At 42.9% G+C, this 13255-nt stretch overlaps 1 protein-coding gene and 1 pseudogene across 2 annotated transcripts in view; one reads left to right on the top strand and one right to left on the bottom strand.

The window, feature by feature from the left end:
• Positions 1 to 3076: 3076 nt before the first annotated feature.
• The window catches only part of NAA16 (N-alpha-acetyltransferase 16, NatA auxiliary subunit), a 35027-nt gene continuing 24848 nt past the window's right edge, over positions 3077 to 13255 (bottom strand). Inside the window, exons 14-20 of the mRNA XM_083519177.1 lie at positions 12856 to 13069; positions 11192 to 11385; positions 10153 to 10261; positions 8661 to 8759; positions 8403 to 8546; positions 5387 to 5484; positions 3077 to 4539 (exon numbers count right to left, since the gene is read on the bottom strand). Of these exons, the coding sequence (XP_083375303.1) occupies positions 4339 to 4539; positions 5387 to 5484; positions 8403 to 8546; positions 8661 to 8759; positions 10153 to 10261; positions 11192 to 11385; positions 12856 to 13069 (1059 nt within the window). The 3' untranslated portion in view covers positions 3077 to 4338. The remainder of the gene's footprint in view (positions 4540 to 5386; positions 5485 to 8402; positions 8547 to 8660; positions 8760 to 10152; positions 10262 to 11191; positions 11386 to 12855; positions 13070 to 13255) is intronic.
• Positions 5491 to 8395, top strand: LOC310714355 (large ribosomal subunit protein uL15-like; annotated as a pseudogene). Its single transcript has one exon. The product of its transcript is annotated as a large ribosomal subunit protein uL15-like (transcript).

The raw sequence follows: 13255 nt of genomic DNA, 5'->3' as shown, positions 1-13255 counted from the left end.
AGGGGATGCTAAGCAGCACGTCGGGGCTGCCATCGTCCTGGTGCGAGGAGTTCCATTGGCCCTTCCCCACCTGAGAGAGAGGGAGGGAGAGAGACTCTCGCCCACGCCACCCGCGAGCCTGCATGAGGTGGTTGCGGCGCCACGGCGGCCGCTGAAGCGCCGCACTTCTGCATCCCTCCCCATCCCCTCCTCTTCCTCCTCCCTCAGGAAGTCTCACAAGAGAGGGGCTGCCTGCCCGCCCGCCCGCCCCCCATCTCCTCACGACACGCCCCTGAGGGGGAAAAGGGAGAGACGGAGACATGGCAGCTTGTGCGCTCTCTCTTTCAAGGCGGAGGACCCCAATCCGCCGCTTTCCTCCTGAGCCGGGCGAGCATGAAATCCGGGAAATTTAAGGGACATCATCAATCTGGGACCGCAGCGGGACACGGCGCTGGGATAAGGGAGTTTCCCGCCAAATATGGGACAGTTGACAGCTATGAGAAGGAAGGCTACAAGGAGTGGCCCCTCCAAGTGCTTTGCCTCATGCCCAAGGGGTCCACTTGCTCTGCCCCCCACCCCCCCAATGGAGCCAGGAGCAGCTCTGAACAGTGAGCATGCAAGTGCACAGCCGTACCCCTGGAGGCTCCTTCCTGGGACTGAGCGGCCCTGTTGCCCAAGGCTCCTCCTTGCGCCGCATGTTCCTGCCCCATGGATCTCCCTCCAGCTCTTCTGCTGAAAGCCAAGGTCAGGGGGCTGAGCTGCGGTGAGCAGGCATTAATGTGCAGTACTCCCTTCTTTAAAAAGCAGAGGCATCGCCTTGCCGACAAAGGTCTGTATAGTTAAAGCTATGGTTTTCCCAGTAGTGATGTATGGAAGTGAGAGCTGGACCATAAAGAAGGCTGATCGCGGAAGAATTGATGCTTTTGAATTATGGTGCTGGAGGAGACTCTTGAGAGTCCCATGGACTGCAAGAAGATCAAATGTATCCATTCTTAAGGAAATCAGCCCTGAGTGCTCACTGGAAGGACAGATCATGAAGCTGAGGCTCCAATACTTTGGCCACCTCATGAGAAGAGAAGACTCCCTGGAAAAGACCCTGATGTTGGGAAAGATGGAGGGCACAAGGAGAAGGGGACGACAGAGGACGAGATAGTTGGACAGTGTTCTCCAAGCTACAAACATGAGTTTGACCAAACTGCAGGAGGCAGTGGAAGACAGGAGTGCCTGGCGTGCTCTGGTCTATGGGGTCACAAAGAGTCGGACACGACTAAATGACTAAACAACAACTCCCTTCTTTCAGTGCAAAGCAAACATGATCACCCCAAGAACCTTCCAGTCAAGAAATGATTGCTTTTATATTTACTTACTATAAGCACCAAGAGAACTTTTATTCTATAGGATGCCATTAATACTAATAATAATAATATTTTTTTATTTATACCTCACCCTTCCTGGTTCAGAAAACCAGGCTCAGGGCAGCTAACAAATTTAAAACATTAATTGATGCAACAAAAAACAGCCTAAAATACAGTATAAAATGTGAATAACAATAAATTCAGAATTCAAAAATCAATTTAGGGGAAAATCCATCCAATAAACATTAGGTGATCACCAGATGATCTAGTTGGCTAAATTAGTCTTATTTGGGCCAGTGAGGAGACCAGGGAAGAATTAGCTGTGGGATCCCAGGGTGGGTAATCTTCATAAAAAGGGGAAGGGGATAAATAGATAAATAAGTCTGTGACTTAGCAGGTAACTCAAGAAAGTGAGCTTTTACCAATCTGCTTCTATTACATCATATTACAAGAATCGGATAAATTCAAACCCAGAAGCTGCTACTGAATTTGGCAGTCTAACTTCACTACGATTGTGGATTTTGTAATGTGAACAGATGTCTAACAGCAGAACTTGAGCGGGAGCCAAGAAGGCAACTTAACGTAAGAAATCACAGAGGCATTAACATAATAATTAACAAATGCTAAAAGCTGTGTTTTGAATCGGTGACCTGGAAGCGAGCTCCTCAAAGCAATATAGAATATGTGTGTGTGCATGCATGCGTGCATTTGTTTATAAAACTCATCTTTTGCCTTTCTTGTTTTCTTTAGAGACTTCTTACATATTTCCTTTCTCACTGAGATTCATGAACATCCCACAATGGATATTAGAACACCGAAACCCTAGAGAAACCTTCACAAAACCCAGTGTTCTGCATTTGGATCTGAAAGAAGAGCTAAATTAAACCAGTGCAGGAGGAGGTTGTGTGAACGGCCCTGAGACCTTCAGGTATAGGGCGGTATATATGGTAAATTCAATCAATCAATCAGTCTTCCTTCTAAGTCTCTCCAATGTTTAGCAAAGGTGAAACAAGTGTCCATCAGCCAACAAGGCTTGTTCTTCAGGTTCTTGTTGTTGACACACATTTACTAATGGGAGATGTGGATCTTTCCTAATAACCTGATGGATAAACTCTGCCTTAGAAAACCACTGCTGACAGACAAGGCCATCACATGGTGGTGGTAAGTTCTGATCTACTAGAAACCCCCTCCAGGTCAACATGTGGCTCAAAAATTCCACAGCTCAGTGGTAGAACATTTACCTTGAATGCGGAAGGCCCCAATTTCTAATCCCTGTTGTCTTCAGATAAGAGCTGGGGAAATTATCTTATTTGGAAACTTAGAGAGCTACTACCAGACTGAGTAGACAATATTGAGTTAGATGGAGCAATGGTCTGATTTGGTCTAAGGTCTGTGGTCATCATTTTAATAGTTTTTAAAAGAAAGATTTCATGACCATGGCCCCGTAAAAATAAACATTCAATATATATAAATAAAAAAATTCCTTCCAGTAGCACCTTAAAGACCAACTAAGTTAGTTCTTGGTATGAGCTTTCGTGTGCATGCACACTTCTTCAGATACCTGGAGAAGGTATCTGAAGAAGGTATCTGAAGAAGTGTGCATGCACACGAAAGCTCATACCTAGAACTAACTTAGTTGGTCTTTAGGGTGCTACTGGAAGGAATTTTTTTATTTTGACTATGGCAGACCAACACGGCTACCTATCTGTAATTCAATATATATAGAAACACAAAACCAAAGCCAATGTGTACAAAATAATTTATTACAGCATTACATCAGTTGGCATTATTTTACAGTGAATTTTTCATTCAACTATTGATTCTAAACAGATGTCAGAAGAGACTGTCTTCAAGGTAACTGTCTGTCTTGATAAAACTTCCCTTCTTGGATTTTGCATAGGGCCTAATATTACTTAAATATTTACATTAACCATAAAAAGGAAAATAAACTGGTTCGATTATTTTTCAGAAAATGGATTTTCTGTACAAGCCAGGGTGTATTTTAAGTTTGGACAGCAGTTTATATAAAGTTGTCATGAATAGCCATTGATGCCATGAAGTAAAACATTTAAGATGGTTGACTTAGAACTTTGATATGTTGTAGACATAATCCATTTGGATTAATGCACCAAAATACAAAGAAAAATATTAACTGTGATTTGTAGACAAACTAATTGTGCTCATTTAAATTTGTTAAAGTAAATATTAACCACTAATTGCTTTATAGCACTTAAATCAATACTTCAGCAAAAACTGAAGTTCACTTCTTGTGAGTTTTAACAGAGCTCAACATCATATTTAAACATAACTTATTATCTGGGATTGGCCACATTCTATGTTGTCGTACCCTCGCCCCCCCAAAAAAAGTGGAATAATATTTCAAAATTTGCAAGTGGTGAAGAAACAAGTATCTAAACAGTAATAGCGGGTATTCAATAGTTCAAAAATATTTAATAAACAGTTCAAACTAATAGTTACGAGAAAAAGGAGGTTATAACTTTTTTTAAAAAAGCATACCAATTTAAAAACACAAATAAGCTCTCCGAATTAAGCACAGTTTCCATAAAATGCTTTAAATAAACAGAAAATTGCCCTCACCCATAATTAGGATTTGTGCTTTGAAAGAAACAAATAAAAAAGCTGAAAACAATGGACAAGTATGATAACCCTTTTAACTTGCCACGTTTGCTAATCCAATAGGTTTTATAAGAAGTGGCTGTACTTATTTGAGTATGTAACAGCATTCATGTGAATGGTCAATCTCTTGTGTCCATGATTTTGGATAAAAAGATCCATAACTGTACAAATATAAACATAACCAGTATTATGCAGAGATAGATGTCTACATAAATATCAGCAGCCCCTGTTGAGAGAAATGAGCTCATAGCACAGGACATTTTCATTCAACTGCCTGTTTGAATTTTTCCAATGTGTTCGGAAGTAGAAACCCTGAACTATGTTCAGCCAGTCTGGAAGAGAGCACAATCCCATTCATTGCTCGGCTTTAAATTTCATTGGATAGCACATTGTGATGAATGGCTGTATGATTGATCGATGCAAAGCTACCATCATCTTCCTTCGTGGGAGAGACAAATGCAGATGCTAAAGGAAAGAGTTTGTGGCAGGCCAGCCGATACTCATCACTCTGGGTGGGGCTGACTCCAAAGCTGCCATCAAGTAAGGATTCCAAAACTGTTGTTAAAGTCTGAAGATAGAAAAAAGGATTATTTTTAGATTGGGGTGTCTTCCACAAAATAATCCCAACAGAAACACCCCTCCCTATTAGCTCCTCTCTCAAGTGTAGGGCTGCTGCTGCGATCTTTTTTCTTTTCCACTGGAAGTCAAAATACTGTTTTCTTCCATGTGTTATCCTCTAATAGGTAAGGTAAAGAATCCCTGGACAGTTAAGTCCAGTCAAAGGAGACTATGGGGTTGCAGCGCTCATCTCGCTTTCAGGCTGAAGGAGCCGGCGTTTGTCCACAGACAGCTTTCCAGGTAACGTGGCCAGCAGGACTAAACCGCTTCTGGTGCAACGGGACACCATGACGGAAACCAGAGCGCACGGAAACGCTGTTTACCTTCCCGTTTATCCTCTAATACAGGAGTGGGTAAGCTTCAGCTGAACTGCAACTCCCATAAGCACTAGCAAATGATCAGGGGTGATGGGAGTTGCAGTACAACATAAGAAGGGCTAAAGCAGTGGTCAGCAAAGTTTTTTAGCAGGGGGCCGGTCCACTGTCCCTCAGACCTTGTGGGGGGCCGGACTAAATTTTTTGGGGGGAAATGAACGAATTCCTATGCCCCACAAATAACCCAGAGATGCATTTTAAATAAAAGGACACATTCTACTCATGTAAAAACACGCTGATTCCCGGACCGTCCGCGGGCCGGATTGAGAAGGCGATTGGGCTGGATCCGGCCCCTGGGCCGTAGTTTGCCTACCCATGGGCTAAAGGTTCCCCACACCTGCTCATGCACATGTCACCTCATGCACTATTCACAACAGCATACTATCTAGAAACTTCAGTTTCACAATCGTAGTAATGAATTACCTTCACATTTTTGTCTGTCATCGTTTCATCTAGTTTAGTTGCAATGCCAATAGCTTTCTCTTGTCTTGAGTTGTCCAGGAAATACATCATCTTGGCACCTGAAAAAGAAGTGGCATAGATTTAGGAACAGGGAAACCATTCAAAGGGAGAACTTAAGGATATGTTTTGCTTCAGTTTTCACTAACGCTAAACATGCATTGTGCACATTGTAAAAAAACAAACTTGAAATCATAGCAAGGCAACAAGGACTGTCAAACCAGCAGGTTACAACAAAGCAAAGTCCACCATACTGGATTCAAAGAAACTCAAGAAAGTAAATTCACCCATACAGTGGTACCTCAGGTTAAGTACTTAATTCGTTCTGGAGGTCCGTACTTAACCTGAAACTGTTCTTAACCTGAAGCACCACTTTAGCTAATGGGGCCTCCTGCTGCTGGCGCGCTGCCAGAGCACAATTTCTGTTCTCATCCTGAAGCAAAGTTCTTAACCTGAAACACTATTTCTGGGTTAGCGGAGTCTGTAAGCTGAAGCGTATGTAACCTGAAGCGTATGTAACCCGAGGTACCACTGCACTGTCATCAAAGGCCACCCCATTTTATATCAATAGGTCCAGCCTAAGCTGCAGTAGGGCCAGAGAGAAGCCAGCAAAATATGACCTCAATTATTCTGAGGTTCTGGGAGGGGAAAAAACCTTACTTCACTCAGAACCGGGTATTTGACTTCAAATTCTCACTGCAACCATTACACGTTGAACTCCAATAAGTCTAAATTAAAGGCGAACCATGACACAAAATCTGAATATATTTTTTATTTGCCACAGGTACTAAAGCAATTAATGAAGACAAGAGAAAATTAAGTTCAATTATCCACAGTTACCTCATTAAAGTAATTAAAGTAATTTAGCTTTGTAATTTGGCTGTGTATTTAACAATAAACATGACTTTTAAAGGGCAGCAAATGTAGCAAGATCCATGCTAACGACCTGAAATTGTGAGTTACAGTTCGGAAGCCACTAAGAATAGACACCACACAAAAGAAAAAGATAACAGAGTAAGAAAACCCCATGGGAAAGACCTGATGAAGTAATGGGGGAAGGCATTCTAATAATAGAAGACAATGGGGACGACAGAGATGGAAATCCTCAGCCCATAAAGACTGGTGGTAGACTAAACACATATATAAAACTGCAAAATGATGAAGACAACAATTAGCAATGTTTTTTTCAAGTTCTCGGTCTTCATTTAGGCCAGGCATGGCCAAACTTGGCCCTCCAGATGTTTTGGGACTACAATTCCCATCATCCCTGACAACTGGTCCTGTTAGTGAGGGATGATGGGAGTTGTAGTCCCAAAACATCTGGAGGGCCAAGTTTGGCCCTGTCTGATTTAGACTTTCCTTCCTTCTGAACTTGGAAGTGATAATGCTAGGAATCATCTAATGAAACTGACCAGCAGCACATTCCGGACGGTGGAAGGGCTGCTTCACCCAAGTTATGGAGTTCATTGCAACCAGCTGGAGTGTTTGCCAAATTCTCCAATTCACGGAGAAGAAATGTACCATGGCTATGCGTCATACTGATTACATGGGACCTCGATGTTCAGAGGTACTCCACCTCTGAATACTAATGGCTGTGGAGCAACAGCAGACGAGAGATACCCCCTCCACCATCCTGAGAAAACCCCTTAATCCCAATTTTATTTTATTCTTTGGTAGATTTGCAGAAAGAAAAACACAAACCAATACATAAATTTTAGAAAGGGGCAAGACTAGACACGGACACACAAAGCATTGTTTTTAAAAATTCAAGACTCCTTCCTTTCCGTGAAATCTCGCGAGAGGAGCACTCTTTTCCTTTATCTCCTTGGAGCCGCCAAGATGCCTTCAAGGCTGAGGAAGACCAGGAAACTGTGAGGTCACGTCAGCCATGGCCATGGTCGTATTGGTAAGCATAGAAAGCATCCTGGAGGTTGTGGTAATGCTCGAGGTCTGCACCACCACAATAATTAACTTTGATAGATACCATCCTGGTTATTTTGGAAAGGATTACCACTTGAAGAAAAACCAGCACTTCTGTCCCACAGTCAACCTGGAAAAACTGTGGGCGCTTGTTAGTGAGCAGACAAGGCTCAAGTATGCCAAAATTCCAGCCGGATTATCACCTGTAATTGATGTCGTGCGCTCAGGTTATTATACAGTCCTGGGCAAGGGGAAACTGCCCAAGCAGCCTGTAGTTGCAAAAGCAGTTCTTCAGCAGAAAAGCAGAAGAAAAAATAAAAGAAGTTGGTGGAGCATGTGTGCTAGTAGCATAAGGACTTCTCTGTGTGCTCAGATTTAAATAAACATCGTTTCAGCTTAAAAAAAGAAAAATCAAGACTCCTTGCACTCTGTTCCGCTTCCCCTTTCTTCCTGCCCAGGGCAGCCCTGCCCTCTGTCTGCGATGTGTCACACCAGGCTGGGTGGGCCTCCACAGCCCCTCCTCCTTGCCTGCTCTCCAGCAGCCACTTGGAGCAGCCCAAGGGATGAGGCTAGCACCAGCGACCAGAGAGAGGCAATGGGATGCTCCCTTGCAGCATCACAGCTCAGGCCAAGCACCACCTCCTCCTCCCAAAGCTTGGTGGCAGCAGCATAGGCAGAGGACAGGGACATTCCGGGATCAAATAAAAAACCCGGAATGGCTTTCGTAATTTCGGCACTGTCCCTGGAAAATAGGGACACTTGGAGGGTATGGAGTGAATAAACCAGGAAGTCTGTAATGAGCCAGAGCATCTTGTTTTATCACCAGCTTTAGAAGACAGAGGACCTTAAAGAACTTGAATTCATGGTGACTGACCAACTTCAGGCTGCCTTCAAACCTTCTTAGGAGCCTCCTAGAGGTTTATGGTTGTCAGGGGCAGAGTCCTGGGCTAGATGGACCTTTGGTCTGTGGAGCAGGGCTCTTCTCCTGAACCTGCTTCAAGGCCTACCATAAAACACAGGCTTGGCATAATGTCATCCTTTAAAACACAAATAAACCAACCTGACAGCAGATGCCGTATGGAGGTAGAATTGCGTCTGAGAAATTCTTCATTGAAACTTTCCAAATCTTTACTAATAAAAATCTTCTGCATTTCTTGGGTTAGGACTTTGTTCACAATTTCTGGCAAATTACTATGATCAGACACTAAAAAAGTAAAAAAAACCAAAGCACATAGTTGTTACCATCTGACAAGACTGTACCTCAGTGTTCCAAGCACAGTTTTATAGCATGCAAACAGAAGATTTATCTTATACTTACCACATTTGGAGAATTTAATTAAACATTCATGTAGCCACGGGTTATTACTGTCAATAGCAAAAGCTCTTTTAACCGACTGCAACATTAAGAGAAACTTTCCTGCATAAATACAAGAATAAAGAACTAGTTTTTATGATGTTATTTACATTTGAATAATCTGTTTGTATTGCTGTGCTACAACCATTCTGCACACATACGCTCACTCATGTGTCACATGCAAAATAAAGGAGACCTCGTATTATTTATATATGCACCTGACAGCTTATGAACAAGGCAAGGCCAGGTCCCTGCCCTATGGGGCTGCCAGGAGCTGAAGTCAAACGTGGGTCAGCAATAAAAAAAATACAGTGTCAGAGAAGTTAACTCTTTATCCAGAGAAGCCCCAAAAGCACAGGCCTAGTGGTCCGAGCAACTCTTCCAAGCAAGTAGGTCTTGTCCGAATGAGGCAGTTGCGAAGACTGAAGGTCCCACTGGTCTCCAAGGCCTTTCCTAAGCAGTCATAGACTGTCTCTGCGCACAACCAACCTCTGTTCTGCTCTTCATTTCTCTGCGTGTTCTAGATGACCAGGGGGAGAGAAGTGGTTGCAGCAGGACGGGGAGACTCCCTGGCTTCTTCAGGAACCTGTCTCCCCTCTGCCTCTTGACCATCTTCTCCAGCCTCTGCTTCAGCCTCGGAGTCTGAACTGTTCTCTGCCACTGCTTCTTCCTGCTCACTAAACCCTGTTACTTCTTCTTCTTCTGACACCACCTCCTCCCAAATCTGCTCCTTCTTCTCCCTTTCATTGCCATTCCATCACCAGTCACCTGGCTCCTCTGCGCCCAGCCAGCCCATGACATGGGCTTACAACCAAGAAATAGGCCTAAGGCAGACAACAGAGAAGGGGCAGGTGAATGGAGGCAGGGGTAGAAGGGCTGAATGTGAAGTTATTTAAGTCATAGAAGGTTATGAGAATGATGACAGTGTAGCAAAAGCATCACAGAAAAGGTGAGGAGGAGGATTTGAATGAAGTAGGGGAGATGGTCGATGGGGAGGAAGTTTCAGGCGTAAGTGGCAGGAAATAAGAAATGGTGTTGTTTGAGGTGGCAGGAGACCTTTGGACACCCGAGGATTGTGGAGCTGGACCAATGAAACCCAAATACAGGAATATGTTGGTATATAAAAATGGAGAGACAAGGGGGTGGGGGGAGAGGGAGGCCTTGATAAGAAGCTTGCGCAGAAACTGGGAGCAAAAAGGGTGCCAAGGCAGGGATTTAAGGACAGGCGCTATGTGCAGAGAGCAGTAAGAAAACTGAATAATTTGAGCAGCAGTGCCGGACAGTTGTGACCAAGGTGAGACAATGGGAAACCCAGTAAGTCAAGCGCAGAAATGACTAGTGTTTTTGCAGACAGGTAACCTGAAAACTACGTAATAATGGATAAATCTACACATGTAACTATTACAAAATCATCCTGTTATTTCACAATCCTGTCTCACAATTACATATACTTTACCTTTCCTTAAATAAATGTCAAATGCTAAAAGATGTGTGTCTATGTTATCAGCCGCAAGATTCTTAAGTGGTATAAGGAACTTAATTGCTTCCTCTAATGGATTGCCAACCTGCCAAAAGAAATTCAAGTTAGTTATAAACTGAAGTCATACCAAAAAAGTCTCTAAAGATCAAGCTTGCAATAATCGTACTGATATATTTTGGCACACAATGTACATGTATTTAATAGTGTTTATCATAGTTACCCGCCCTTCCAAAAGATAGCTAGTCAATGAAACAGGTTGAGTTGTATAAATACTTAAGAAGGAGCTTGGCATCTTGGACGTAACTTCGAGCCATCCCAACAACTATAATATAATGGTACTTTAGGAATTACAAAATGCCCAACAGCTGTTCATTTTCTCCCTGGGATCCACCCTATAGAGGGAAACTGAAAGCAAGTTTCAGGTTAACAGGCTCCCTGCTCTGTCATCATCACTGGGCAGAAAACTTAATGCCCTACCTAAATAACCCCATTGTTATTCAGACAGGGGATTTCCCAATGTGACTGTTCACTTCTCCTGCAGCAAGGAAGATGGGACAAAGTTGAGGGAACAAATGTATGACCACTCTTGAGAACAACATTCAAGAGACGAAACACAGGAAGGAATTAAAAGCAACTCTGCTGAACAAACATGATACCAAGAAAGGTTTGGAACAGGAGCCCAGTGGAAGAGAATTATGTGAGCAAAACCAAGTTTCACAGAACTCTTAAAAGTTCAGAAGAAAGCAGCCAAATGCTTGCTTTGATCTTGATGCCCCTCTTCCAGCATGTACAATGTGTCTGTCATCTGATCAGTCATGTACATCCCCCAGAATGTGCTTGATCAGGTGGCACATTCGAGACAAAGCGGCACATGTGAATCCAAGACTGTGAACATCATATGTGCGGTCTACGTGCCAGGCCAGTGAGTTAACTGACCCTTCCTGACCTTCCTGTAAATATTTTGGTTTGATATGGCACAGTGAAGAAGGTTTTGAATATGTAGAAACAAATCTACCCTTTCCAGTTTTTCAGGAACTAATTCTTCCTTGGGACCACTGGTTTCTTCCTCTTCTTCCTCTCGCTTCTTCTTTTGGTTCTTCTGCTGCCTCTCTCGCTCTGCATGCTTTCTCTCCTCCTCCAGTTTAGCTTTCTTCTGTGCTCGTCTTTGCTTACTAAGCATTTTCTTAAGTTCTTTGGCCGAAAGGTTTTCTACAAGTAATAGGAGATTTACAAACCACACGAAATGCTGGGTTTATTAAAAAATATACAGTGTCATATTTAAATATCACTTCATTAAATGCCTTTACAATACAAAAACACAAAATAAACAAATAAAAGAAGTAACTCTTAATTTATTGTTTAAAGAAACCTTCAGGATTCTTAAAAGCTAGCTATAAGCACTCCAGTACACACTATGTGCTTCAGCTTCAGAAACTTTTTGGCAAGGTCCCTCATCAAAATTTCTCAAGATAACGTAGCAATTTTGGGATAAGAGGTAGATATGCTATGGTTAAAAGATAGGAAGCAGACTGTAGGAATAAATTGCAATTTGCACAATGGAGAAAAGTGTGAACTCCTATAAATTTATATAGGTCTCAGCCTGTGTATGCACAGAAGCATCAGTGAGTTAAGAGAACTATATTTCCTGACAGGGAAGCAAACAGAAGCATCATACGTGAACGCTTTTGCTGCTTGAAGCAACAACAGATTTTCCTTTCTGCAGTGATCTAAATGACACGTGGTTCTGTGAACACCAGAGGAAAGAGTTTTGTTGTAGAACATTTCAGTTAAGGGCTAAAAGTTCTACCATTATCTTTCCTTCAACTGCACAACTCTCCTGCTGGGAGAGGCTGTGTGGAGCTAAAGAAGCCATAGCCCCATGCAGCCTCTCCCTGCCGGAGGGGTTGCGCGGAGCTATGGAAGAAGGCAAGGCAGCGAGTGGGATGGATCCCGCTCGCTGTTTTGGCTTCCCCTTTAGCCCCGTGCAGCCTCTCCTTGCCGGGAGATGCTGTGCAGGGCTAAAGAAGCCATAGCCCCGTGCAGCCTCTCCCTGCCGGAGGGGTTGCGCGCGGCTATGGCACAAGCCTGCATTCGCTCCATAGGAGGCACACACATTTCCCCTCAATTTTTGTAGGGGAAAAACTGTGTCCAATGGAGCGAAAAATACGGTAATATGCAGCTGAAAACGTTGACAATAGGCCCCACGGAGGGGATGGGGGGAAATATTGAGATTCAGAGAAATCTGTATGGATATGTATTTGGTTTTGTTATAAATTTATATTTGTAAAATCAAATAAAAACAATTTCAAAACAACAATAACCCTAAAATGAAGGTTTTCAACCATCTAAATTCTGTGCTGGATCAGGGTCCATCAACTTGGTGCCTGCAGCAGCCAACAGAACAGATTTAGGTGTGTTCAACGGTTGTGGTGTGTGCATGGCAATCAGTTTTCCCAGTTTTCAAATGTGTATGTGGGCACAAAAAGGCTGGCAATCCTTGTTTTAAATTCTTAATACTGCACTGATCATTAAGCTATTTTTATATCCAGCTCAGCATATGATTCTCCCCAGCACTGTATAAAATAAGTTTCCTTTACATATACCACCACATTTTCAGCAGTGAACACTTCTGTACAAAGCTTTCTTATACTCACACTATCTTAATTATTGCTTCAATACCTGAATTTACTTCTTGTTCTTTGCTTTCATTGGCTAGCGGGTTATCATATAGCTTCAGGTAGATTTCAATTGCTGAGCGAGCCGCCTTGAAGTAGAAGGCATGTTGCCTGAGAATGTCTTCCAACCTCAAGAGGTCCACATAGGCACGGAGTGTCATCTTTCTCATGCAGTAGGTGTGGAAGTCAAATTGATCATCTGTTATCTCAAAAAAGTGCTTAAAAAGAAAAGGGGACACTATTTTTTATGATGCAGTTTACTAGATGGAGAAATAAGGCCGCTTCCTAGGTGTGCTTACAGCTTTTTCGAAATAAAGTGTTTCGGCAACTTTAAAGCAGGTGGCAAGTTAACAAAGCTCATGTGGCTTATGAGAAGCGGTAGTCAGGAAAAAGCAATCTGTTTA

Source organism: Podarcis liolepis (assembly GCF_965112155.1).
Source record: "Podarcis liolepis genome assembly, chromosome: 8".
NCBI classification, from domain to species: domain Eukaryota; kingdom Metazoa; phylum Chordata; class Lepidosauria; order Squamata; family Lacertidae; genus Podarcis; species Podarcis liolepis.
Note: the sequence above shows the minus strand (reverse complement) of the source record. Positions and strands in the feature narration are given on the sequence as shown.